Source organism: Notolepis coatsorum (assembly GCF_963971535.1).
Source record: "Notolepis coatsorum genome assembly, chromosome: 1".
NCBI classification, from domain to species: domain Eukaryota; kingdom Metazoa; phylum Chordata; class Actinopteri; order Aulopiformes; family Paralepididae; genus Notolepis; species Notolepis coatsorum.
The window spans coordinates 180,570,337-180,595,194 of NC_140165.1; the positions used below are offsets into that span (position 1 = coordinate 180,570,337).

Here is a 24,858-nt window from a genome sequence, read left to right on the forward strand (position 1 = left end):
GTCTTAACAACTCTCTGTATTGCTCTGCGGCTGTGAGCAGTGCAGTTCCCATACCAGGCTGTGATGCAGCCGGTGAGGACACTCTCAGTGGTGCCCCTGTAGAACGCATGCAGGATGGAAGGCCCCATGTCAAACATTTTGAGTCTTCTCAGGTGGAAGAGGCGTTGTTGGGCCTTCTTCACCACCTGATCCGCATGAGTGTCCCATTTCAGGTCCTCAGTGATGTTAATTCCGAGGAACATGAACTGGCCCACTCTCTCCACAGCAGCACCTCCAATTGTGATGGGTGCCAACTCCCGTCTTCCTCCCCCTCCTGAAGTCCACCACCAGCTCTTTGGTTTTGGTGATGTTGAGCGAGAGGTTGTTATCCTCGCTCCACCGTGCCAGGTTGTCGACCTCCCTCCTGTACGCCGACTCGTCCCCATCAGTGATCAAGCCCACCACAGTTGTATCGTCTGCGAACTTGACCACCAGGTTAGAGTGGTGTATATATAGACACGCAGTCGTGTGTATACAGGGAGTACAGGAGGGGGCTCAGGACACAGCCCTGAGGAGCTCCAGTGCTCAGGGTCAGAGGAGCGGAGGTGATGGAGCCCATTCTCACTACCTGTCGCCATTCAGACAGGAAGTCTAGGATGAGAGTGCACAGTTCAGGGGTGAAGCCTAGGTTGGTGAGTTTGATGACCAGTTTGAAGGGAATTATTGTATTTAATGCAGAACTGTAGTTGACAAACAGCAATCTGGCATATGTGTTTTTGTTTTCTAGGTGAGTGAGGGTGCTATGGAGTACTGTGGATATGGCATCATCAGTGGATCTATTTCCACGATAGGCATACTGGTGCTGGTCTAGTGCTGGTCTAGTGTGGGGGGTATGATGGCACATATTTAATTTGTATGTGCTTTTCGAAGCACTTACTCACAATGGGGGTGAGGGCAATAGGGCGCCAGTCGTTTAGGCATGTTATCTTGCCTCTTTTGGGGATAGGCACAATCGTGGAGGACATAAAGCAGGAGGGGGATAAACAGCGCTGAGGTCGAGGAGGATGAGTATGGAGAGGAAACCGGAATCTGAATTTAGCAGGATATCGTTGATGACTTTAAGAAGAGCAGATTCTGTGCTGTGGTGTTTTCGGAAGCCTGGTTGAAAGGGTTCAAAAAGGGAGTTGTTCTGTAGGTGGGTGTGGAGCTGGTTGGAGATAATCTTTTCAAGTCAATCTGTTAATCTCCCTATTAAAAATGAATGTGTTGATAGTGGGGTATTCTACAGTGTTGACTGGGGTATTCTACCGAGTTGATGGTGGGGTATTCTACTGTGTTGATGGTGGGGTATTCTACCTAGGGGTGGGAATCACCAGTTTCATCACGATACGATACGATATCGATTATTTGGACAACGATACGATATTTTCCGATATCACAAAGTCTGCCACGATACGATACGATTAGATTCAGGTGCCTGCGATCGATATGAGACGATATTATATGCCCATTTAACACAATCAGTAACATTTAAATCAACAACAAAAAAAAGGCAATGGCAATATCATTTGACATTTTTATTTTTGATCTCTTCCAGACATTTAAATGAAAAACAATCTATTGTTTTGAATACAAATAGACCTCCTGTTCACTGTTTTTGGTTCGTTTTTCTTTTTTTTCCGATATTAATATCCTATCACAGCGCTGTATTTTGGCTGGAAACGGCATATTGGGAGTCAGAAGATGCAGTACTGGCCAGATCCTGTTAGTGGGGCTATCTCGAGAATGCAGTAACCCCCCCCCCTCCCCAGTCCCTAGTGGACCTCTGCTGTTCTCTCTCTATCGCTCTATCAGCTTAGCTTAGTTAGCTCACGCTAACGCAACGTTAATTTCGGTATTTAACGCGACGTGGGCATAAAGGAATGGCGAGGATGGAAAGCATGTTAGATGCATTTGACCCCTTGTGGGGGAAAAAACAGGCACTTATTTCGGGGAAAATAGGCGGACTCTGAAGCAATGCTGTCTAACGTCTACACACGCTGAGCTGCGCTGAGCTACTGTTGTTGCAGCCGGGCGGATATGCTCACGAGGGGATTTTCAAAATAAGAGTATCGCAATATGAATCGATCTTTTTACGTTGCATCGATCCTATTTGATAATTGATAATAGATCGATATATCGATCTGGATCGATGTATCGTCCCACCTCTAATTCTACCGTGTTGATGGTCGGGTATTCTACTGTGTTGATGGTGGGGTATTCTACTGTGCTGATGGTGGGGTATTCTACTGTGTTGATGGTGGGGTATTCTACTGAGTTGATGCTGGGGTATTCAGGCTTACATAGAAGTGCTCCAGCTGGACCTTGGCGGGGGTCTTGTCCACAAACTCCAGAACGTTGCCCAGGTAGCGGATGTTGATGCCCCGCTGGTGCAGCGCCTCAGTCAGCGTAGCTCCGTCCATGGGCAGAGAGCTGTGGTCCAGGCAGTCCTTCACCTGGTCACATGAAGCACACCACAAGGCTTTATACAGGGAGTCTTTCACATGGTTACATGACACCACACCACAAGGCTTTATACAGGCAGTCTTTCACATGGTTACATGACACCACACCACAAGGCTTTATACAGGGAGTCTTTCACATGGTTACATGACACCACACTACAAGGCTTTATACAGGCAGTCTTTCACCTGGTCACATGACACCACACCACAAGGCTTTATACAGGCAGTCTTTCACCTGGTCACATGACACCACACCACAAGGCTTTATACAGGCAGTCTTTCACCTGGTCACATGACACCACACCACAAGGCTTTATACAGGCAGTCTTTCACCTGGTCACATGACACCACACCACAAGGCTTTATACAGGCAGTCTTTCACCTGGTCACATGACGGAATGCTTTATACAGGCTTCCTACACATTCCCCTGTTCGAATTCCCTCACCGGGGCCGCAGTATTGAGCCTTTTCCCCTGAACTCATTTATATTTTTCTATACTTTTTGAAGATCCCCTCCATTCAAAAACATGTTTATCTTTTTCATGGTCATCTCCTTTTCACATTCTTCCCCTGGAGAGGTAGATCTTATCTTTTCTTCCCTGAAATCTGAGTTGCATGTATGAGGTCACTAATATATCACCTTCTGTGGTAACTTGACACCTTTAGCTTCAGCTACACAGAAAGACGAGTAGATATTGACATCTTAACCTCCGAGGTTAACGACCGATACCGGGCCGAGATTTATTTCACGTCACAAATAGATCAATACTAGATCAATAGTATTAAGTGATGTTGCGTTTCTTTTTCAAATGTAGCCAAGAGTAAAGACCCTAATCTTATCAAATGATTAGGCGATTTAGACGCAAATAAAGGAAGTCATGAAATCGTTGTAGTCCTAAGAAAGAGGAGACCCAGGGCTTTCAATGGACATTGGGATTTCATTCAACTACACTACCTAGCTCACACCAGCCACAGACAAACGGAAGTCCAACCATTTTTCTCTTGCAAATATTGACATGAAAATCGTGTTTATATCTCACGGGTCGAACAAACCTCAACGTTATTGCCATAAAATACAACGTATATCGTTTCTTTACCTTTCTGTGAACGTCTAGGAAAAGACTGACAATCTGGTGAAAAATGGCAGAGCTATGCAAAAGTAACTGTACTTATAGTAGATTTCATTCACGGTCTTTGCTGCCTTGTAACAGGCGCCATTAGAAAGAGATTTAGGCCCGATCCATAGATATACGACTTGGCCATAATGAGGTAATTTATACGCCTGATATACATATTTCAAATTGCATGTGTCCAGGTTGGCAAAATGTAGTACTGCATCAACAAAACAAAAAAAACTGTAAATCATCTGCCCTTTTAATTTAATTTAATTTGCTTAGATGTTTTGTACACTTGATCTCATGAAGGTGCAGCCTTTCTCATGTCTGGTCAATTTTGTGTTATTCACCGTCAAAGATGAAAGAGGAAAAAGATCCTTACATGCTCAATGAAAGTATAGGTGTAGAGTTTCTGCTAAAATATTTTCAGTCAACAATTTGGTGGAAAAACCATTCATACAAATTGTTATTCAATATAGAACATTTGTGACTCGCCGTTACCAACCCCGACTTAGTGCGTGAGATACAAGCGTCAGAAAATGCGAAAACTTCTTGCACTTCAGAAAATCGAAAAAAATCGAAATCTTGCTTTTTTGACTGCTTTGAAATGTCATTGCTCTGTTCCCTTATTTGCAAACTTAAATACAACTTGTAAATGAGTTAATTATTGTTAGATAGTTCGACAGTATTGTCTCTCATACTGTGGCAAAAACTACAAGCGAGGGCTTACGCTGCGTGGTCTGTGCGCGTGTCATGCATTAATCACAGGTACTTAACGAGGTGTTAAAAACACAAGCTCTCCTTTCTTAGCAGAGAGAAGGAAAATGTTAATAGACTTATCTTAACGTTATAAGTTTTAGCAACTTAACTTGTGACAAATGCAGTGTCTATATTAAAAAGATCTTCATAAAACGCGAGTCGGGACTCGGGTGTATTGTCATTAAACAACATTAAAACACATTTAGAATGTCACAAATTTTATGAGCGAACGAATTTCGTTCGAGTGGATTTATTGCAACCTAATGCCATAAGAAAGTAAATTCATTCAATAGGGAAACTCAAGAAAATAACAAACAACTTAGGTATTATATTTCATCAGCATTTTCCATTCAAGATGCACTATTGGTCAGGACAGGCCGCGGAGTGATACCAATGCATTCCGTTTCATTCAGAGCGAGAGAGGGGGAGGGATAGTGTGTGTGCGAGCAGCGAGCTGTGCTCCTGATGCATGCTGAATGGTGCGTGTGTACGAGCAGCTCATGTGAGCTGCGGTTTTTCCCTCCCGTCTTTTAGAAGCTAGCGATAACAATAACACTATGTTATGAATTATTTCTCGCAGTTCATTCAAGCGGGCTACGTGAACTATCAGCCACTGCTGTGTGACGAGGTTTGGTGTTTGTCACCTGCCCCGCTTACATAGCAGGGAAATATAATATAATATAATTTCTTGTCACTCACAACCCATGCTGTTCCTCATACTAGCTCTGGATAGTTAACCACAAACTAATGCAAAGTCAAGTCAAGATACTCCTCTTCAACCTCCTTCCTAAAAATATAGTCTGCTCTGGTACACTACTGACATTTTAAGACCACTTATTAAATGAAAACAGACATAATCCTTTCACTACCACACTACAGAAGGTTAACTCTTTCACTACCACACTACAGAAGGTTAACTCTTTCACTACCACACTACAGAAGGTTAACCTTTCACTACCACACTACAGAAGGTTAACCTTTCACTACCACACTACACCCTTTCACTACCACACTACAGAAGGTTAACCTTTCACTACCACTACAGAAGGTTAACCTTTCACTACCACACACACACAGGTTAACTTTTCACTACCACACTACAGAAGGTTAACCTTTCACTACCACACTAAATTACATAAACTATCATGACTTTTCCTTCTATGGGTGTGTGTTTGCAGTGCCACAAGACAGAGTCGTTGTCATAACAAAAGAGTCTGCACTAGAACGTGGCCAGGTGTTAATTGCCCCCAGAGACAGAGAGGGGGGCCATGCAGGATTACAATGCATTCTGGGTAGGGTTTGTTTAACAGTGTAAGTGTAAAACTTTCAAGGCCATTTTCTCTGAATACGTTTTGTGACATCACCATGATTCATAGGAAGTAGCTTGAAAAGTATCCCACCAAAATGTTCAAGTGGTGGCTTATTTTGAAGGTATGAATCTGTACTTTCATAATATGTATATAAAAAAAATAAAAATAAAAATTGAAGTTGCCTCAACAAGTCCCTACTATCCACGGCTAGTCACATTTGTTAAGAGTTTAAAATCTGGAGAGGATCTTTAAGATGTGGAAATGATCAAAACTGTTTCCCCATTCTTTCTAGACCTGGATCAGAAGGTCTCGATGGATTCACGTGGGTATAGCAAGAAACCACCATTACATACATCATCCATCTATAAAGGTGTGTGTGTGTGGGGGGGGGGTGCTTCCATACAAGCCTGGGGGTAAATAAATAGATAAATGATGATAACCATGTCTCTCTAAGCTCACAAAACACACATCGACACCCATGACAAAATAGTAGCAAGCGAGAGAACGAGTGTGACTGAGCCACTGACCAGCGAGGGTATCTGACAGGAGACCAGGAAGGCAGCAGCATCTTTCAGCAGCTGCTTCTGTTTCTGGATGTCATCTGCACTGTCCTCTGGGAAACGCACTCCTGGTTGGAGAGAAACACCAGACATACACCTTCACATTATTTCATATGGTCTGTGACCCTTCCCTTCAATACGCATCCCTTCACATCCTCTTTGTGACCCTTCCTTTCCCTTCACTACTCATCCCTTCACACCATCTTTGTGACCCTTCCCTTCTCTACTAATCCCTTCACGTCCTCTTTGTGACCCTTCCCTTCTCTACTCATCCCTTCACATCCTCTTTGACCCTTCCCTTCTCTACTCATCCCTTCACACCATCTTTGTGACCCTTCCCTTCTCTACTAATCCCTTCACGTCCTCTTTGTGACCCTTCCCTTCTCTACTAATCCCTTCACATCCTCTTTGTGACCCTTCCCTTCTCTACTCATCCCTTCACATCCTCTTTGTGACCCTTCCCTTCTCTACTCATCCCTTCACATCCTCTTTGTGACCCTTCCCTTCTCTACTAATCCCTTCACATCCTCTTTGTGACCCTTCCCTTCTCTACTCATCCCTTCACATCCTCTTTGTGACCCTTCCCTTCACATCATCTTTGTGACCCTTCCCTTCTCTACTCATCCCTTCCCTTCACATCATCTTTGTGACCCTTGCCTTCACTACTCATCCCTTCACATCCTCTTTGTGACCCTTCCCTTCTCTACTCATCCCTTCACATCATCTTTGTGACCCTTCCCTTCTCTACTCATCCCTTCACATACTCTTTGTGACCCTTCCCTTCACTACTCATCCCTTCACATCATCTTTGTGACCCTTCCCTTCACATCATCTTTGTGACCCTTCCCTTCACTACTTATCCCTTCACATCATCTTTGTGACCCTTCCCTTCACATCATCTTTGTGACCCTTCCCTTCACATCATCTTTGTGACCCTTCCCTTCACATCCTCTTTGTGACCCTTTCCTTCACTACCTCTCTTAACAGACGCTGTTCTATCAGAACCCGCAGAACCAAAATAATACCATCACTCTCACAGGGGGGGTTCCTGCAGATTTTATTTATTTTGGACCCCTGGCTCTATTTGGTAAAATCCTTTCTCAGCACAATCCATGCTGTTCCTCATACTAGCTCCTGATAGTTAGCCACTAACCAATGCAAAGTCAATGGGGTCGAGCTCCTGTATGTACAAGTCGACTGAGGCTCACTGAAATCTACTCCACAGTGCACACAGAGTGAATTTCAGCAAGCCTCAGTCAGCTTGTACAGACACGAGCTTCACCATAGGACTCGTTTTTAACCCTCAGCCGTACAAGTGGTATAATATGAAACTAGACAGAGAGGAATACCAAACATGTCTTTCAAGCATACCGGGAAAGCGGCTAATTATGACTCCTAAATTAAACTGTCCTTAATGCAACACCTACCATCTTTAGAGTGTAAATTCAAGACTTCATTTTTTTCAGGTGTACAATAATTTAAGAGGGGGGGGGGGGGCATGGTCTTATTCGGGCCAATCCAGTATTATCCAATGTCCTCCCTGGCGCACACTTGGAGCCAACACTACAGAACGTGTCCCATGGATGTGAAGACCTACCTGGGGAGAAGAGGTCGGGGTTGAAGCGGATGTCGAAAGAGGTGTTGCTGATGGAGCCCACGGCCTTGCAGGCGTTGAGAACCACCTCGCGGCTTTTGGGGTCTGGATACAATGAGGATAATACAGCGGGTCAAAAATGTAAGAAATCTTAAAAAATGGTAACCGTAAAATCAACTAAACATAATCTGAATTTTGATATTTCAGAAATGGAAGAAAACACAAACCCATCTCAACATCACCAAAAAGGATTTGTTTTTAAAGTAAGTCACTGTTTATGGCACAAGCAGGTTACAGGATTCTAGGATGAGTTGAGGGGAGCGTGCAAATCACAACCAATCCAGCAGTCCTTCACGGCGGACAAACCTCAGAGTAACAGCAACCAACCAGACCAGGGCGCGTGTATCACTTCCGCAACGGATTTAGTCGGATTTCGGTTTCCGGGTTCGCCTGATTGGCCGCGACGGCCACGTGACACGCCGTGGCACGCCCGCGCGGCAGCCTTGCGCTCTCTGCTACGGCTCAATACACACAATTGTTAAGGGGATGCAGACTTGAGAAAGACGTTTGTCTTGTTTACATCGGGGCCCCACATTTTCAATTCATATAGAACGACTACGCCGTAACAAATCATTAAAAAAATATACCGTTAACTGGAATATGTTGTGCCTATATGTGCCTATATGTGCCACATATGTTGGATTATGTAATTGGTTTGTCGCGACAAACAAATAAAAAAAATCGCGATTTACCCGCTGGCTACAGCAACACAACACTCAGTGACTGCATGTAGTCAGAGCCAGAGCTCAGCGATGCCGCTCGTGGCAGCACATTCTCGCCGCGGGCTCAGCTCTGGTGTCCGCTGGACAGTGGTGCAGTCGTAATATGGGCCAAGGCCAAACGCCACGTGCACGCGCGCTCCCGCGCATCTCTCCTCTTTCATGACGGAGATGGGGACGAGACGGGCGGTCTTTTGTCACATAACACACGCCCAACACACACACACACACACACACACTAGACTTTGCATAATAATAGGATGCGCGCAATTCTGCCTCAGTGACGAAGCCCAAACGTCGTTTGACCGCGTATGCCCAGCACTACACCCCTGGCGCTGGAGCAAGCCAGACACAGCCGGCGGATGCGATATTTTATTTGTTTGTCATGACAAACCAATTACATAATCCAACATATGTGTAAAGGCACAACATATTCCAGTTAACGGTATCTTTTTTTAATGATTTTTTACGGCGCAATCAATACTTTCATGCATTCGGAACAATGTATGCCTTTCAAATGATAAATGATTAAATGATACACTGAAATCTACGCTCTCTCATCCTGCTTTCCACAACGCGACAATATTATTAAACAGCAGCAGCTGTCATTGAAGTGGGAAAAGTGAGCATTAACGTTGAAGTGGGAAAGCAGCAGTGAAACACAGCAGCGTGTAGCGGCGCCTCTGCCGCTGCCGCGGGGGCGTGCCATGGCGTGTCATGTGGCCGTCGCGGCCAATCAGGCGAACCCGGAAACCGAAATCCAACTAAATCCGTTGCGGAAGTGATACACGCGACCAGGGCAGACATTAGGAGACGGTTAATTTGGTCAGAAATTGTTATTTCAACCGCTTAGAAAAAGGGAGATGTGGGGAAGAACGGGGAGGGGGTTCATCATGCTATCCCCACCCCCTCCATTGCAGACGATGGACGGACCAGGGGTAGCCAACTAGGTGGAAATATGCCACTGAGTACTACACATTATAGTACTTCATGTAGTAGTTCTACGACTATTCTTCACACAGTTTTTCTTGTACATTCCATGACAGAGCATCATTTCATGTATGAGTTCATGTTGTTTTTAAATGTCCCCAGTCCTCTTTCATGCTAGTTATATCTAGAACTTGGGACCTGTATGTAATATGGTCATTTCTTTTTTTGGGTAATCAACCTTAATTTTTTTACCGGTAGAGACAACCTCGACTTAAAACACTTTATCGATGACTGGCAAAACAAAAACAAAAAATATGAACACTTTTGAAAATAACTTTTCCAGATCTGTAGGAACCATAGGAACCCTGATACACACAAACACACACTCACTACGCAATGAAAGCCTACAAAGAAGAAAATGCTTATTTATCATGTATGCGTCCACAATCTGACACACCAGAGCTATTCTTATTGATAAAACTCTATGCACTTGTCCACCAGAGTAAAGCACTCCCCCTTGTCTGGTCCTCGTCTGCTTTGGCTGTCCTCCCCACCAGGGGGGTGGGAGGTGTGTTTTTGGACGTACCAATCCCAGATCCGTCCTGGGCAACTAAGGACTCTGCCAGCTCTTTGGCCTGGGCTAACCCCGGGATACTTTCCTCAGCCTCCTTACCCTCCAGAGGGCTCTCACACGCCCCATTCGGGGTGGCCACCACGGGCCCGGACGGCCCGTTGATGGCGCGCTTGGAGGAGTCTTCCGCGACGATGGAAGTAGTGGGGGTAGCACCGCCATCGTTCCGGTCTGCCTCTGGGGCGTCTGTGGAGGCTTGTGTGGCGTCTGAGATCTGAGGGGCACCGGGCGCCTGGGATTCCTCTGCATTGCTCTCCGTCAGAGTATCCGTGGAGGAAGAGCTGTCAGTGGTGTCTGTGGAGGGCAGGGCAGGCGTGTCGGGGGTCAGGGACTTCATGTTCTCCTTGTTGGCTTTCTGCTGCATGAGCTGCAGCGCCGCCATCTTCATGAAGAGCAGATACCTGGTGAGGGATTGGACTGTCAGTTAAAACACACACATCCAAAGATACACCAGTCAAACACACTCAGAGGTTTTCCTACAAACTCCTCCGACAGACTTTATATTCACTAATGCATAAACACTGCATGAGTCATATGCAGGTATATTGAAAAGATGCTTGGCACTCTCTTGGCCGAAACCAAAACTTAAGAATGCATTATGGAATGCATGCAGCGGGATCATCCCTATGTTCCCCGGGTCCTATGTTCCCCGGGTTCTATGTTCGCCGCTTTGATTGATTAATAGATTGAAATTTTATAATTTTTTATTATTTTATTAATTATTAATGTCCGCCTTGTTTCGAATGGTTAAGCTTAGGCCCTCTTTCGAACTGGTTAAGGTTAGAGTTTGGAATCAGGGCTGGTGGTCTAACATTTTCAATCAATCAATCAATCAAAGCAGGGAACATAGAACCCGGGGAACATAGACATGCTCCCTGTAACTGAGGGGTTACAAAACCCTGACTGTATTAAAGATTGTGATAGATTAAACCACTGCTAGGTATGTACTTTAATTACTGGCCAGACAGTACATCTAATATATGGCAGACACTCATAATAACACGGCACTGACAAAGAAATATCATTTGAGGGTATTTATTATTATGCAGTAAATGTTACAGATATGAGAATTAGGGTCGCGCTTGTATGGCGAAGAATAAGCATAAAGTCAGTCAGTAGCATAAGTCAATGGGAATAGAATAATTCCTACGATGGGGTACTAGGCTAACGCCGCCTGGCGTAGAATGGCAATTATAGAGGGCAACGCTGGTACCGCTGGAGACAATGGGGTTCCTCCCAGAGTTGTAAGCTCTGGAGGAGAGAGGAATGTTCGGATACTCAGTCTGTTCAATTGAAGAAGAAGGGGATTCACGTACAGAAGCCAGTCCTTGTAATCCAAAGCTCAGCATCAAAAGCAATAACTGTAATCCAATTGCCCAATAGCAATGATGATAGCCAGCTAGCCTCGGTCCATGAGGCCAGCCCGAATGTAGATCCTCAAGGTGGTTAAATCCAAACGACAGTGGAGATTAACGATGCTCTTCTCCAGGTAGTACGTTCCACAATCAATATAATCCAACCAATACTGGTTCTGCAATCGCCGCCGTCGGTTCTCCTGTGCACATGTCCAGTAGGTTCTCCGACTAGGCCTCCTCGTGTGCTGGTACCAATGTATTTAGTCCACGCGCACTGGCTAAGGTCCACTAGCTAAACGAACGAACTGCTGGGTAATGCTACACACGAACGAACAGCTGTTGGCACGATACACAATAATTAACGACTCTTTACTTCACATTAAGCTAAGTCGAACTTGACGTTACTGCATTAAATCTGACACTTTTACTATTCACTTCGCACGTGGTTCTCAACGCTCTGTTAGACGCACTGCTTCTCACTTCACTGTTTTACCGAACTTCTGAACGTTGAACTTGCTGCACGAACAGCTACTGTTCGCACCTGCCGCCGTATATATACTTAAGTGGCTATCTAGTGCCGAACCTCAGTTCTCGTCTCGAATCAATGCGCTGTCTCCGGGCATGTTGCGACATGTTGCCCGGACTCGCCTTTGAACCTGACTTTGGGGGCTTGCGGTCTGGCGCCGATGGCGTTATCCAATAAGGAAAGCGAATATTACTATGATTCAAACGCAGGCTTAAAGGGATATACCGTGTATATATAAATAATATACAAGGTATATAAAACAATAAATGTAGATTCTCAGCTTTAATCTGGCCCTTCACAACACTCCCCATGCAGCTAGGGGTGTTATGGTGTGAGATTTTGATGGTACGATTATAGTCCCAAGTAATTATCACGGTTTCACGGCATTACAATTATTATCTGATCATTTATTTTGCAACATTATGGCGGGGGAAAGACAAATATATATATATATATATATTTTACATCAGGTGGAGAAAATGTGTTCTTTTGAAAATTCTTAGATAGACAGTGAAAAACGTCAGCATGGCAACACAGAAAACAGACTCGAGTCCTACAGCGCTGACAGATCCACACAAACACACCTGTGCTCAACACAGAGAACAGACTCGAGTCCTACAGCGCTGACAGATCCACACAAACACACCTGTGCTCAACACAGAAAACAGACTCGAGTCCTGCAGCGCTGACAGATCCACACAAACACAGAAAACAGACTCGAGTCCTGCAGCGCTGACAGATCCACACAAACACACCTGTGCTCAACACAGAGAACAGACTAGAGTCCTGCAGCGCTGACAGATCCACACAAACACACCTGTGCTCAACACAGAAAACAGACTAGAGTCCTACAGCGCTGACAGATCCAAACACACCTGTGCTCAACACAGAACACAGACTAGAGTCCTACAGCGCTGACAGATCCAAACACACCTGTGCTCAACACAGAACACAGACTAGAGTCCTACAGCGCTGACAGATCCACACAAACACACCTGTGCTCAACACAGAACACAGACTAGAGTCCTACAGCGCTGACAGATCCACACAAACACACCTGTGCTCAACACAGAAAACAGACTAGAGTCCTACAGCGCTGACAGATCCACACAAACACACCTGTGCTCAACAGAAAACAGACTAGAGTCCTACAGCGCTGACAGATCCACACAAACACACCTGTGCTCAACACAGAAAACAGACTAGAGTCCTGCAGCGCTGACAGATCCACACAACACAGAAAACAGACTAGAGTCCTGCAGCGCTGACAGATCCACACAACACAGAAAACAGACTAGAGTCCTGCAGCGCTGACAGATCCACACAACACAGAAAACAGACTAGAGTCCTGCAGCGCTGACAGATCCACACAACACAGAAAACAGACTAGAGTCCTACAGCGCTGACAGATCCACACAAACACACCTGTGCTCAACACAGAAGACAGACTAGAGTCCTACAGCGCTGACAGATCCACACAAACACACCTGTGCTCCACGAAGGCCTCGATGAGTTCCTGGCGCAGGCAGGCGAGTCGGTGGCGGTGCTGGCGGGGGAAACCATGTCGTCTGCTCTCTGGGGGCAGCTCCTCGCCCTCCACAGGCAGGAAGTTGAGGTCGGGGGGGAAGGTGCGGAGGAGGTCCAGGATGTAGTGGCGCCCGTCGTTGCCGATGATGCCCTTGCACTCCACCGAGGAGCAGAGCATCACCGCCTCCTCCTTCTCATTCATCACATTGTGCCTCTGGACCTGAGGGGGGTCGAGTACGGCAGGGGTTAGGCTGGGATGGGGCTGGGCGATAAAACCATTGATAAAAAAATAAATAAAAAAGCCAACAAAAAAAATAAAAGATTTTTATTTGTTTAATGATCTTTTTCTCCCATCCCAATGTTAGTTGTTGTTAGGGGTGGGAATCACCAGTTTCATCATGATACGATACGATATCGATTCTTTGGACAACGATACGATATTTGCCGATATCACAAAGTCTCTCACGATACAATACGATACGATTAGATTCAGGTGCCTGCGATCGATATGAGATGATATCATATGCCCATTTAACACAATCAGTAACATTTAGATCAACAAAAAAAAGGTAATGAAAATATCATTTGACATTTGTATTTTTGAGCTCTTCCAGACATTTAAAGGAAAATCAATCTATTGTTTTTAATACAAATAGACCTCCTGTTCACTGTAAAGTGCCACGTTTTTATATATTGAGCTTTAAACTTTAAGCTACATTTTTTGGAACTCAAAACTCACAACCTCCCTCTCCCAAACCGTTCCTACAACAATTTGTTGATGTTGCATGATCATGTATAGGCCTACATTTATTATGTATTATATTGTTTATGTTTAAATAACATTTAAACATCAAACTCCTCTGACCTCATCTGGTCTTTCCAAAGACGCGTGCACACACACACACAGAAAGGGAGAATGCTATGCTGTAACATCTACACACACGGAGCTACTGCTGTTGTTCTTGGGCGGATATGAGACTCGCCACAGGATTTTCAAAATAAGAGTATCGATATGAATCGATCTTATTACATCACATCGATCCGATTCGATTGTTGATAATTACATCGATGTATCGATCTGGATCGATGTATCGTCCCACCCCTAGTTGTTATGCCAATTCCCAATCTCCTTCCTGGTCGTTGCGCACTCTACCCCCTACCGTCGGTCCGGGAGGGCGGAGACTATCACATGCTTCCTCCGACACATGTGTGGCCAGCCCACTGCTTCTTTTCACCTGGCAGCGCGCACTCTCACTGGGAGAGTGTAACGTGTGGAAGGTCACACTACCTCTCTTAGATCCTTCCCTTGCTGTGCAGGCGCCCCGACCGAACTGTAGGAGTCGCTGTTTACAACGACCAGGACCCACCCTCGCCGGGTTTCCCACCCTCTAACACTGCTAATTGTGTTAGTATGGACGGTCGGCGAACCCGGAAGCACCACAGCTGGATTCGATCCCACTGTCTCTGTGGTGGTAGACAGACACTTAGTCCGCTGCACTACCCGGCCACCCTTTTCTTTTTGTGACCTGCAACAGGGCAGTTTTAAAACCAGAGACAGTGGACAGACTTGTCTTTCTTGCCTGCAACTTAATGTAATGGCTTTGCTTGTCCAAATGACAATACTGACCAAATTGAGATATATTTTTCTCTTGTCCATTTATTTCAAGTCAAGTCAAGAGTTTTATTTGTCACGGCATACAAGTATACAATGAAATGCGGGTGGTCTTGCCCGCAACGATGTGCAATACAGTAGTACAACATATAATAGAATCCAATAAAACAACATTGTGCAATAAACAGGTAACATAGTGGGGCATCTCGGTATTTGTACATAAGTTATTTACAGAGCATGGAGGACATGCTAGGTCCTTTGGTAGTGCAATACACTGTTACTGTTGCTATACTATTTTTAAAGTGACCTTTCCTTTGTGGCCATAAGTGTGGGCGTGTGCAGCATGAGTGTGTGCTTGCTCATGTTAAAGTGGCTGCTAGTGTGCGAGCGTGTACAGCGTGCGTGTCGTGTGTGTGCTCATGTGTGCTTGTGTGTGGAGAGCTCAGTGTTCTGTGGCACTCAGTGTTCAGTGTTCAAGGCTCTGATGGCCTGGGGGAAGAAGCTGAGCCGAAGCCTCTCTGTCCTAGTAGCTGGGGTTCGCAGGCGTCTGCCTGACCTCAGCAGCTGGAACAGGCTGTTGTTGGGGTGGTGAGGGTCTTTCATTATTCTGCAGGCTGTTTTTTTGTTTGCTTTCTAATTTAAAATACTGTTTGAAACCGTCTGTACACAGTAGGCTATGTGTGCTAGCAAAGCTAGTCTCCAGTCATGAGTCACGGTGCACATGTGCGGTGGTTTGTCCACCAAAAAAGCGCCAAAAGATAGAAAAGAAACTAGCAGAGCCAGAACTATTCAACTCCCCTGGAGCCACAGCCAGCAGAGAAGCCTGTTTACTTTCGCTTTCAAACCAGCCTGAGAACTGTAGTGTGAGGGGATGTAACACTAAAGATGGCGGCAACAACAAAGAATTGCTGCAAAATAAACATACATCTGTTGTTTAGACATTTTAATACTTATCGTGATATCATTTTTGGCCATATCGCCCAGCCCTAGGCTGGGAGGTCGTTGTGTTCAGAATTTCCACACACATTTTTGATAATCAGATTCCATGATTATTACCATGGTACTCCCGTGGTAAAAGTCATGTATCTTTATGGTACCACTTTTGTACTTCAATAATACCATGTTGTTATCCAATTTAAACCATGATACCAATTTAATTTTCCATAATAATAATTGTCAAAATTATGGAAATGCCACGATCTTTTTTTGTGTGGAAATACCATCATACTTCTTTGTAAGGGGAATTATCCGTTTGCAAACACACTGTGCAGGAACCAATCAGAAATCACTGCTGAAACATGTGACTGAACGCCCTGGCTGAGCTTGTTTAGATCACTAGCATGGCTAACATGGTCATGGATAATAGCTTAGATCACTAGCTAACATGGATAACAGTTTAGATCACTAGCTAACATGGTCATGGATAATAGCTTAGATCACTAGCTAACATGGATAACAGTTTAGATCACTAGCTAACATGGATAATAGCTTAGATCACTAGCTAACATGTATAACAGTTTAGATCACTAGCTAACATGGATAATAGTTTAAATCACTAGCTAACATGGATAACAGTTTAGATCACTAGCTAACATGGATAACAGTTTAGATCACTAGCTAACATGGATAATAGTTTAGATCACTAGCTAACATGGATAATAGTTTAGATCACTAGCTAACATGGATAATAGTTTAGATCACTAGCTAACATGGATAACAGTTTAGATGACTAGCTAACATGGATAATAGTTTAGATCACTAGCTAACATGGATAATAGTTTAGATCACTAGCTAACATGGATAATAGTTTAGATCACTAGCTAACATGGATAACAGTTTAGATGACTAGCTAACATGGATAACAGTTTAGATCACTAGCTAACATGGATAACAGTTTAGATCACTAGCTAACATGGATAACAGTTTAGATCACTAGCTAACATGGATAACAGTTTAGATGACTAGCTAACATGGATAACAGTTTAGATCACTAGCTAACATGGATAACAGTTTAGATCACTAGCTAACATGGATAACAGTTTAGATGACTAGCTAACATGTATAACAGTTTAGATCACTAGCTAACATGGATAACAGTTTAGATCACTAGCTAACATGGATAACAGTTTAGATCACTAGCTAACATGGATAACAGTTTAGATCACTAGCTAACATGGATAACAGTTTAGATCACTAGCTAACATGTATAACAGTTTAGATCACTAGCTAACATGTATAACAGTTTAGATCACTAGCTAACATGGATAACAGTTTAGATCACTAGCTAACATGGATAACAGTTTAGATGACTAGCTAACATGGATAACAGTTTAGATCACTAGCTAACATGGATAACAGTTTAGATGACTAGCTAACATGGATAACAGTTTAGATGACTAGCTAACATGGATAACAGTTTAGATCACTAGCTAACATGGATAACAGTTTAGATGACTAGCTAACATGGATAACAGTTTAGATGACTAGCATGGTTAACATGGCTGATTGCTTAGATCCCTAACATGGCTAACATGGATGATTGCTTAGATCAGTGGTTCCCAAAGTCGGGGTCGCGACCCAAAGTTGGGCCGCGAGCAGCCACGGGTGGGCCGCGAGATGATTTAAAAAAAATAAAATAAAAATAAAAAAAATAAAGAATATATTTTTTTTATTTTTTATTTTTTTATTTATTTATTTTTTGTCAGGCCACTGAACTTAGAAGCAGGCCAGGACAGTGTTTCTAGTTGTATACTAAAATTCTATTCTATTGTATTCTAAAATGTGACTATATGGTTTTATATTAACTTAATTAATAAACAAAAACGAAAAATCTACTTATTTCAACGAACATTTCAAACTAAATAACAGATTATGCACATAAAACGCTGAAAACAACCGAAGCAACAATAGTATTTTAATGAGGCTATTATTATTATCATTATTATTTTGCAACAAGTTAGCCCTCTCATAAATAGCACATATAAATGAATAACTAACTTGAACTAACTTAATAGGATTGAAGTGATATTTGGCTTAAAAAAATCGGTCGCCTGGCAAAAAAAAAAAAAAAAAAAAAGCCTGACGATGTGCATTGGGCCGCGGCTCTCTGACGCCTTATTTTCTGGGCCCTGGCCTGAAAAGTTTGGGAACCCCTGGCTTAGATCACTAGATACACATGGATGGTCGTTTAGATCAGGGGTTCCCAAAGTGGGGGTCGCGAGCCGCCGCGGGGCAAATATATGCCATCACACACACTGGCATTTAAAGGGTTAGAATTATAAAATTAATATGTGGTGTTATGATCAGGGCTGAAGTTGAATAAAATATTGTATTTTTTTCAATCTGACATTACAAAAAAACAGAAAATCCATCAAAATCAGTGTTGTTGCTAATCATACATATGCTAGCCTGTTTTTTAACAATAATTTGTGATGCCATCACAAACACTGGCATTTAAAGGGTACAAATAAAATAATCCCTGCACGCGAATGAAGGAAATGAAGTCTTTGTAACAAAAAATTTCCTGGTGGGGGACCCCCTGCTTAAAAAGTGGCCTGACTGGGGCTATATTTTGCACTATATTTCCTGGCCTGAATGATTTCCCCAGTCCGGCCCTGGTTAAAAGCCTCCAATGCTTATTAGTGTGTGTGCGTTTGAACGTTTCAACCATACATTTCCATAAAAAATGTATATATATATTTTTTTTAACCTCCTATAATAGTGGGGGTCGTGGCTCTCTGACACCGTTATTTGGGGGTCGCGGCCTGAAAAGTTTGGGAACCCCTGGTTTAGATCACTAGCATGGCTAACTAACTACAATTGCTTTATGCGTCTGACATGGTCAGAAAAATCATATAGCCAAGTTGAATAAGCCAAACATAATTTTACAAATGTAACAATTACGCTGTCCTACAGCCCTCCTAGGTATCCCAAAGCAAGGAACCATACGTCAAAGAAATGTTCTCTCTATTGAACGACGTCAGCTAAAGCGTGCTGCTGACCTTGAGCGGCCGGCTGGTCTTCTCCAGCAGCTCCAGGTACTTGACGTGGGACACCACTGTCTTGCCAAAGTCTATGGAGCCATAGATGACGCTCTGCTCCTGCTCACGCTCCAGGATGCCTGGGATGATGGACTGAGCGGTGACGCGGTAGCCCCGGTAGTCCACCACCACCGTGCCCAGTGTGTAGAGGCCCTCCACATCCACAGCACCGTAGGCCCGTACACCGTTCAGGTCGTTGGTGGGTGCGGCATGCGCCGCGGCGTCCCCGCCCAGCTCACGGTAGTGGTCGCGCACGTCAAAGCCCAGGCTGAAGAAGATGTTGTTCCAGATGAACATCTGCATGCGCGTCTCCTCACCTGGGTTGATGGCCATCACGTTGCCGTCGATCACCGCCATGGCACCGCGGGTGGCGGCCGCCGCAAAGTCACTGTGGACCTATAGAGAGAAGAGAGGGAGGGGTTAGAGTAGGCAGGTTGGTGGATAGTCGGTGGTTCGAGAGACCGTACCAGAACTGGAAAGTCACAGGTTCCACCTCCTGCAAGTTCCTGGTTAAGTGTCCTTAACACTTTGAGTGCCAGCGACGAGATAACTCGTTTCTTTAATTTTTTGCGATATTTCATCAATCTAGCCATGTTAGTGCTGCAAACTCTGAGCTCCATTGGGAAAATACCACCCCCTATCATCTCTCCCTGTGGTACTGCACCCCTTTGGAATGGATTGAATGAAACGCATGGGGGGGGGGGGGGGGGGGGGGGGGAATCCAGCTTCCTCATTTTACTTCTCAGGCAAGTCACCCGAGAGGATCAGATTCATTGCCGAGCCCCAAAACAGCGTGGAATACATATTTCCAGTACCCAGCGTTGGATCAATAAACGCGATCGATATTTGGAATGGCGATCAGGAATTGGAATAATCTTTTTGGAGAACATCTGATCTGAGGTAAGGAATCCATTTGACCAGTCTTAGGATAATCAGAGCTTTTTTCACAGAGATATCAACGTGTGCTCTATGTGTGTGTGTGTGCGCTGATCAGGAAATGAGATAATCGATTTTTCAGCTCGCTTCTATAGCGTGCATAAGTACACATATACTATCGATAATCTAGCGTTCATTTGAAAACGATTCATAAATAGGCAGAAAAATTACAACGTTTGTGTATTCCAGAATATTCCAGTAAAGGGCGATTATCACAGAATCTATATATTTTCCTGAAAAACGAGGGCTTTTCAAAATGCTATAAATCGGAAATTAACCGATTAAAAAACAATCCGTTTCGACAATGTTGACTGCAAACAAGTCATTGATAAACAACGGGCAGATTAGACACATAGCCATAATTTAAGACAGAGATTATGCGTTCACAACGCTATCATTGAAGTGGGTGGTGGCATTTAACCACATTTTACCATGTTCACCAGTGGTAATCAAAGTGTTAAGGATCTTCTGACTCACTTTGAACTTCCTTAGGCGCCTAAGGACGTATAGAGGCGTTGCCGTGCCTTCTTAACTACACTGTCAATGTGTGTGGTCCATGTCAAGTCCTCGGATATGTGGACTCTGAGGTACTTAAAACTGTTCACTCTCTCGACCGGTGCCCCGTCGATGCTGAGGGGGCTGTAGTCCCTGGCCCCCGACCTCCTAAAGTTCACAATCATTTATTTTGCTTTGCTGACGTTCAGGGAGAGGCAGTTCTCCTGACACCACCGCGCCAGATCCTCTACCTCTTCCAGGTAGGCCCTCTCGTCGTTTGCAGAGATCAGGCCCACCACTACTGTGTCATCAGCAAACTTGATGATTGTGTTGTTGTTCCGCTGTGCCACACAGTCATGTGTGTACAGAGAGTAGAGGAGGGGACGTAGAACACAGCCCTGGGGGGCCCCTGTGTTGAGAGTGATAGATGAGGAGGTGCAGTTGCCTGCTCTCACCACCTGGGGTCCGTCAGGAAGTCCAAGACCCACTGGCAGAGGTCGTAGTTCAAGCCCAGGTCTCTAAGCTTGACCACGAGCTTGGAGGGGACTATGGTATTGATTTAATTTTTTTTTAACTTTTTTTGTATTTTTGCTCCCATCCAAATTTAGTCGTTATGACAATTCCCTTCCTGGTCGTTGCACGCATTGCCCCACTGTCGGCCTACGGAGGGTGTAGAACTACCACATGCCTCCTCCGATACATGTGGAGTCAGCCAGCCGCTTCTTTTCACCTGACAGCGAGGACTCTCACTGGGGGAATGTAACGCGTGCGGAGGTTCACGCTATTTCCTCCCGATCCCCTCCCTGCTGAACAGGCGCCCCGACCGACCAGTAGGAACCGCAGTTTACAATGACCAGGACACATACCCCGCCAGCTTCCCACCCGCTAACACTGCCAATTGTGTTAGTAGGGACGACAGCCGGGGATACCGTCCGGTCCTGCTGCCTTCCTGATATTCACTTTATTAAAAGGTCCGTTATCCTGAACACTGAGTCTCAATCGGCAGTGGCTCCCTCCTCTATTGCAGTGGTCTGTAGGCTGGTGTTGTTATTCCCAGCCTCAAACCTTGCATAGAAGGTATTGAGCTCATTCGCCAAGGAGATATCATTGTTCAGATATCACAGTCCGTATTAAGTGATGTTGCGTTTCTTTTTCAAATGTAGCCAAGAGTAAAGACCCTAATCAAAGCAGCAGTCAAAGTGTATATTTTCAGCACTACGTTTGTTTGCAATGATTTTAAGTGTTATTAGCTAAATATGAGCTTATAAAAATATATGAGCATTGCACCGGAAAACGGACGATTTAGACGGAAGGACAGGAAAGCAGTAATGAAATCGTTGTAGTCCTAAGAAAGAGGAGACCCAGGGTTTTCGATGGACGTCTAAATTTCATAAAACTACACTACCCAGCTCACAACAACCATTTAACAACCATTTTTTCTTACAAATATTGACGTGAAAATCGTGTTTATATCTCACGGGTCGAACAAATACAACATATATTGTTTCTTTACCTTTCTGTGAACATCTAGGCAAAATCTGCGTCACAATCCGAAGCTATGGACATTATACAAAAGTAACTGTACTTACAGTAGATTTAATTCACGGTATTTGCTGCCCTGTAACAGGCACCTGGTGGGATTAAATCCAGATTTAACGCATCGCCATTGGAAAGAGGAGATTTGGGCCGATCCATAGATGTATGACTTGGCCATAATAAGGTAATTTATAGGCCTGATATTCTATATTAATATTTCAAATTGCATGTGTCCGGATGGCAAAATTCAGTATTGTATCTACAAAAAAACCTGCTTAGATTTTCACACACACACAAAAAAAGTATAATAATAATTATTTATATTCTCCTTTGGTTGATTACAATTTACTCAAGCATAGTAACAGACACAATATTTCTGACACTGGGAATACATTCCCTGAGGTCCATAGATGTCCCTAGATACCAAGAACATACAAATGGACTGTAGAAGTGGAGCAATCTTCCATTTACTTGGGTGTGTACTTTTAGGCAAATGTTCTGTAAATATGGCTAGGGCTTAAGAGGTTAAGGAGGAAACCTAATCTAAAAGCAAATGCCTAGAGTGTGATACAGGAGCAGTGTTTGTTGTACCTTGAAGATGGCCCTCTCCCTCAGCAGGCGTTCTGGCAGGTTCTTGCGGGCCAACTCTCTGGTAGTCTGCAGCTCCTCGTTCCAGTCTCTGGTCTGGACACACAGCAACACAACATCACACCTCAATAGTAGCATTCTAGCCTTTTTAAAATGTTATTATTATAAACCATCTGCCTATAGTGTGGTGACAGGGTGGCCTGGTGGTGCCATCCCATAACTAGAAAGTCACAATTTAAATTCTCAATGACAGCCAATGTGTCCATCCCTATCCAAGTGTCATTTGCACTACATCCCTACCTATTTTATTTTCATTTGAAAAAGTTAGAATTTTGTACTTTAGTTGTATATTGTATCATTTGTATAGTCAGTGTTTCCCCTACCATTGCCTTGGCGGGATGCCCCGGCCCTCCAGAAGAAATTATAAAAAATAAAAAAAATTATATTTAATTAATTAATAATTTTTTTATTAAAGGTTGCTTTAATCACAGTAACGTTGGCGAGCTAGCTAAATTATTCATAAATCGGTTTTCATATAAATCAAGTCTTCACTAAGACTTTAAAACGGTGGTGCAGTGGTCTACGGAGATGGAGAAAAAAGCTACCAAATCCAACCAACTCCGAGACAGACTAGCGTCACGCGTAACAAGTCTCAGTCTCTCGCTCTCCTTCAAGTAGCCAAATGTTACACTATAAAAACGAACCGATAGTTGATATATGAACTGGATAATTCATATAAGCCATTCTCCATTTCTGTGTGTGTGCGTGCGTGCGTGTGTGTGTGCACGCGGGTGCCTGTCCGAACTCTGGTCTTTGGCAAGTTTGATAGTATTTACTATTTACTGAGGATGGCCAGATAATGTTGATATTTAAACTTGATAAATAATTATACAGAGAGCAAGTACAAAACGCTGCTGACCGACAAAAGAGAATCTCTCACTGAGGAAAACACAAAGGCCTAACCATCATTTATCACAATGGTGATGTCAGCCAGAGATGGGGAGAAGCATGAACCTTTAAAGGACATCTCTTTGAAATAAATTACATTTGACAGTTTTATTCTGATTTCTTTTAAACACCCATTTAGACCGGATGCTGCGTGTGTGTGTTTATACCTTTAACACATTCGTGGCCAACCACGTATATATACGTGTTTCTGTTCAAACGCTTTAGGGCCAACCGTGTATATATACGTGGTAAGGTTGTTTTGGCTTTTATTCCATTGTAATATCCTACTCAATGTCACCGAGCGGCACTGCAGATTTACCCTACTCTTGGAATTCGGAAAAGTGCATTACCGGCCAAATCCTCGTAGGGGCGCTGTCTCGATAATGCAGTGTTCCCTGTTACAGACCGGTGTTTTTATTTTTTTTTATCATGGGTGGACTTTTTTGTTAGCCTAAAGCTATGCCTGTAGCCAATCGCCTGGAATAGTTTTTGGGACGCTGAATTCAGTATGCAGTAAAGGAATATAGCATCAGCCAATGGACATATCGATCTACCAGATGGCGATCGATAACTGGGAAATCCTGTTTGGGATCAAACCGGCCCACGGTAAGGGCTTTTTCACGTAAATTACAGCCCAATCGGGCCTTGCTTTGATAGCCAACCACCGGTCAGTGTATGAGGCTAATGCCGTTATTGGTAATCAATAATCAGAAATGATGTCCCCCGCCCCCCCCCCCCCCCCCCTTTCATGCATTCATGGTGAACCATGATACCGATAATATGCATTTTGAGTTTTAGCTCTAGCTTGTGTATAGCCGAAACGCCATTCGATTTAACGTTATTAGCTTAGCACCCTGTATCTCGCCTTCCAGGAAATACCCCAGAACATTGCGGTATATAGTTCATATTGACGACTATAAAATGGGAACGTATTAATGAAAAAATTATTTATTTAAGGCATATTGAAGGGACGGTTTATAGTGTCAATTGACAATGACAATGAACAGATAGCAATAATATAAAGTATTGATTTAGCTCTACAAACAGCCTCACGCACAATGAAAGGTTGTTATGATAAGCTGGCCTTATAGAGTGAGATTAGACGGATCCCAGTGGCCCCAAAAGTGTTAAGGC

General features: G+C 43.9%; 1 protein-coding gene across 3 annotated transcripts in view; it reads right to left on the reverse strand.

Annotated features, from left to right (window-relative positions):
- Positions 1-24,858, reverse strand: part of cluha (clustered mitochondria (cluA/CLU1) homolog a) — a 166,615-nt gene that overhangs the window by 64,749 nt on the left and 77,008 nt on the right. For 2 of the 3 annotated variants that reach the window (XR_014620562.1, XM_084330542.1), the window contains exons 9-15: positions 22,780-22,872; positions 19,183-19,617; positions 13,530-13,789; positions 10,117-10,562; positions 7,825-7,926; positions 6,195-6,295; positions 2,322-2,474 (exon numbers count right to left, since the gene is read on the reverse strand). Coding sequence is in view for 2 of the 3 variants with exons in the window: in XM_084330542.1 (XP_084186668.1) it covers positions 2,322-2,474; positions 6,195-6,295; positions 7,825-7,926; positions 10,117-10,562; positions 13,530-13,789; positions 19,183-19,617; positions 22,780-22,872 (1,590 nt within the window). In the remaining variant the exon portion in view is untranslated. The remainder of the gene's footprint in view (positions 1-2,321; positions 2,475-6,194; positions 6,296-7,824; positions 7,927-10,116; positions 10,563-13,529; positions 13,790-19,182; positions 19,618-22,779; positions 22,873-24,858) is intronic. The other variant, XM_084330543.1, reaches the window with a different exon arrangement.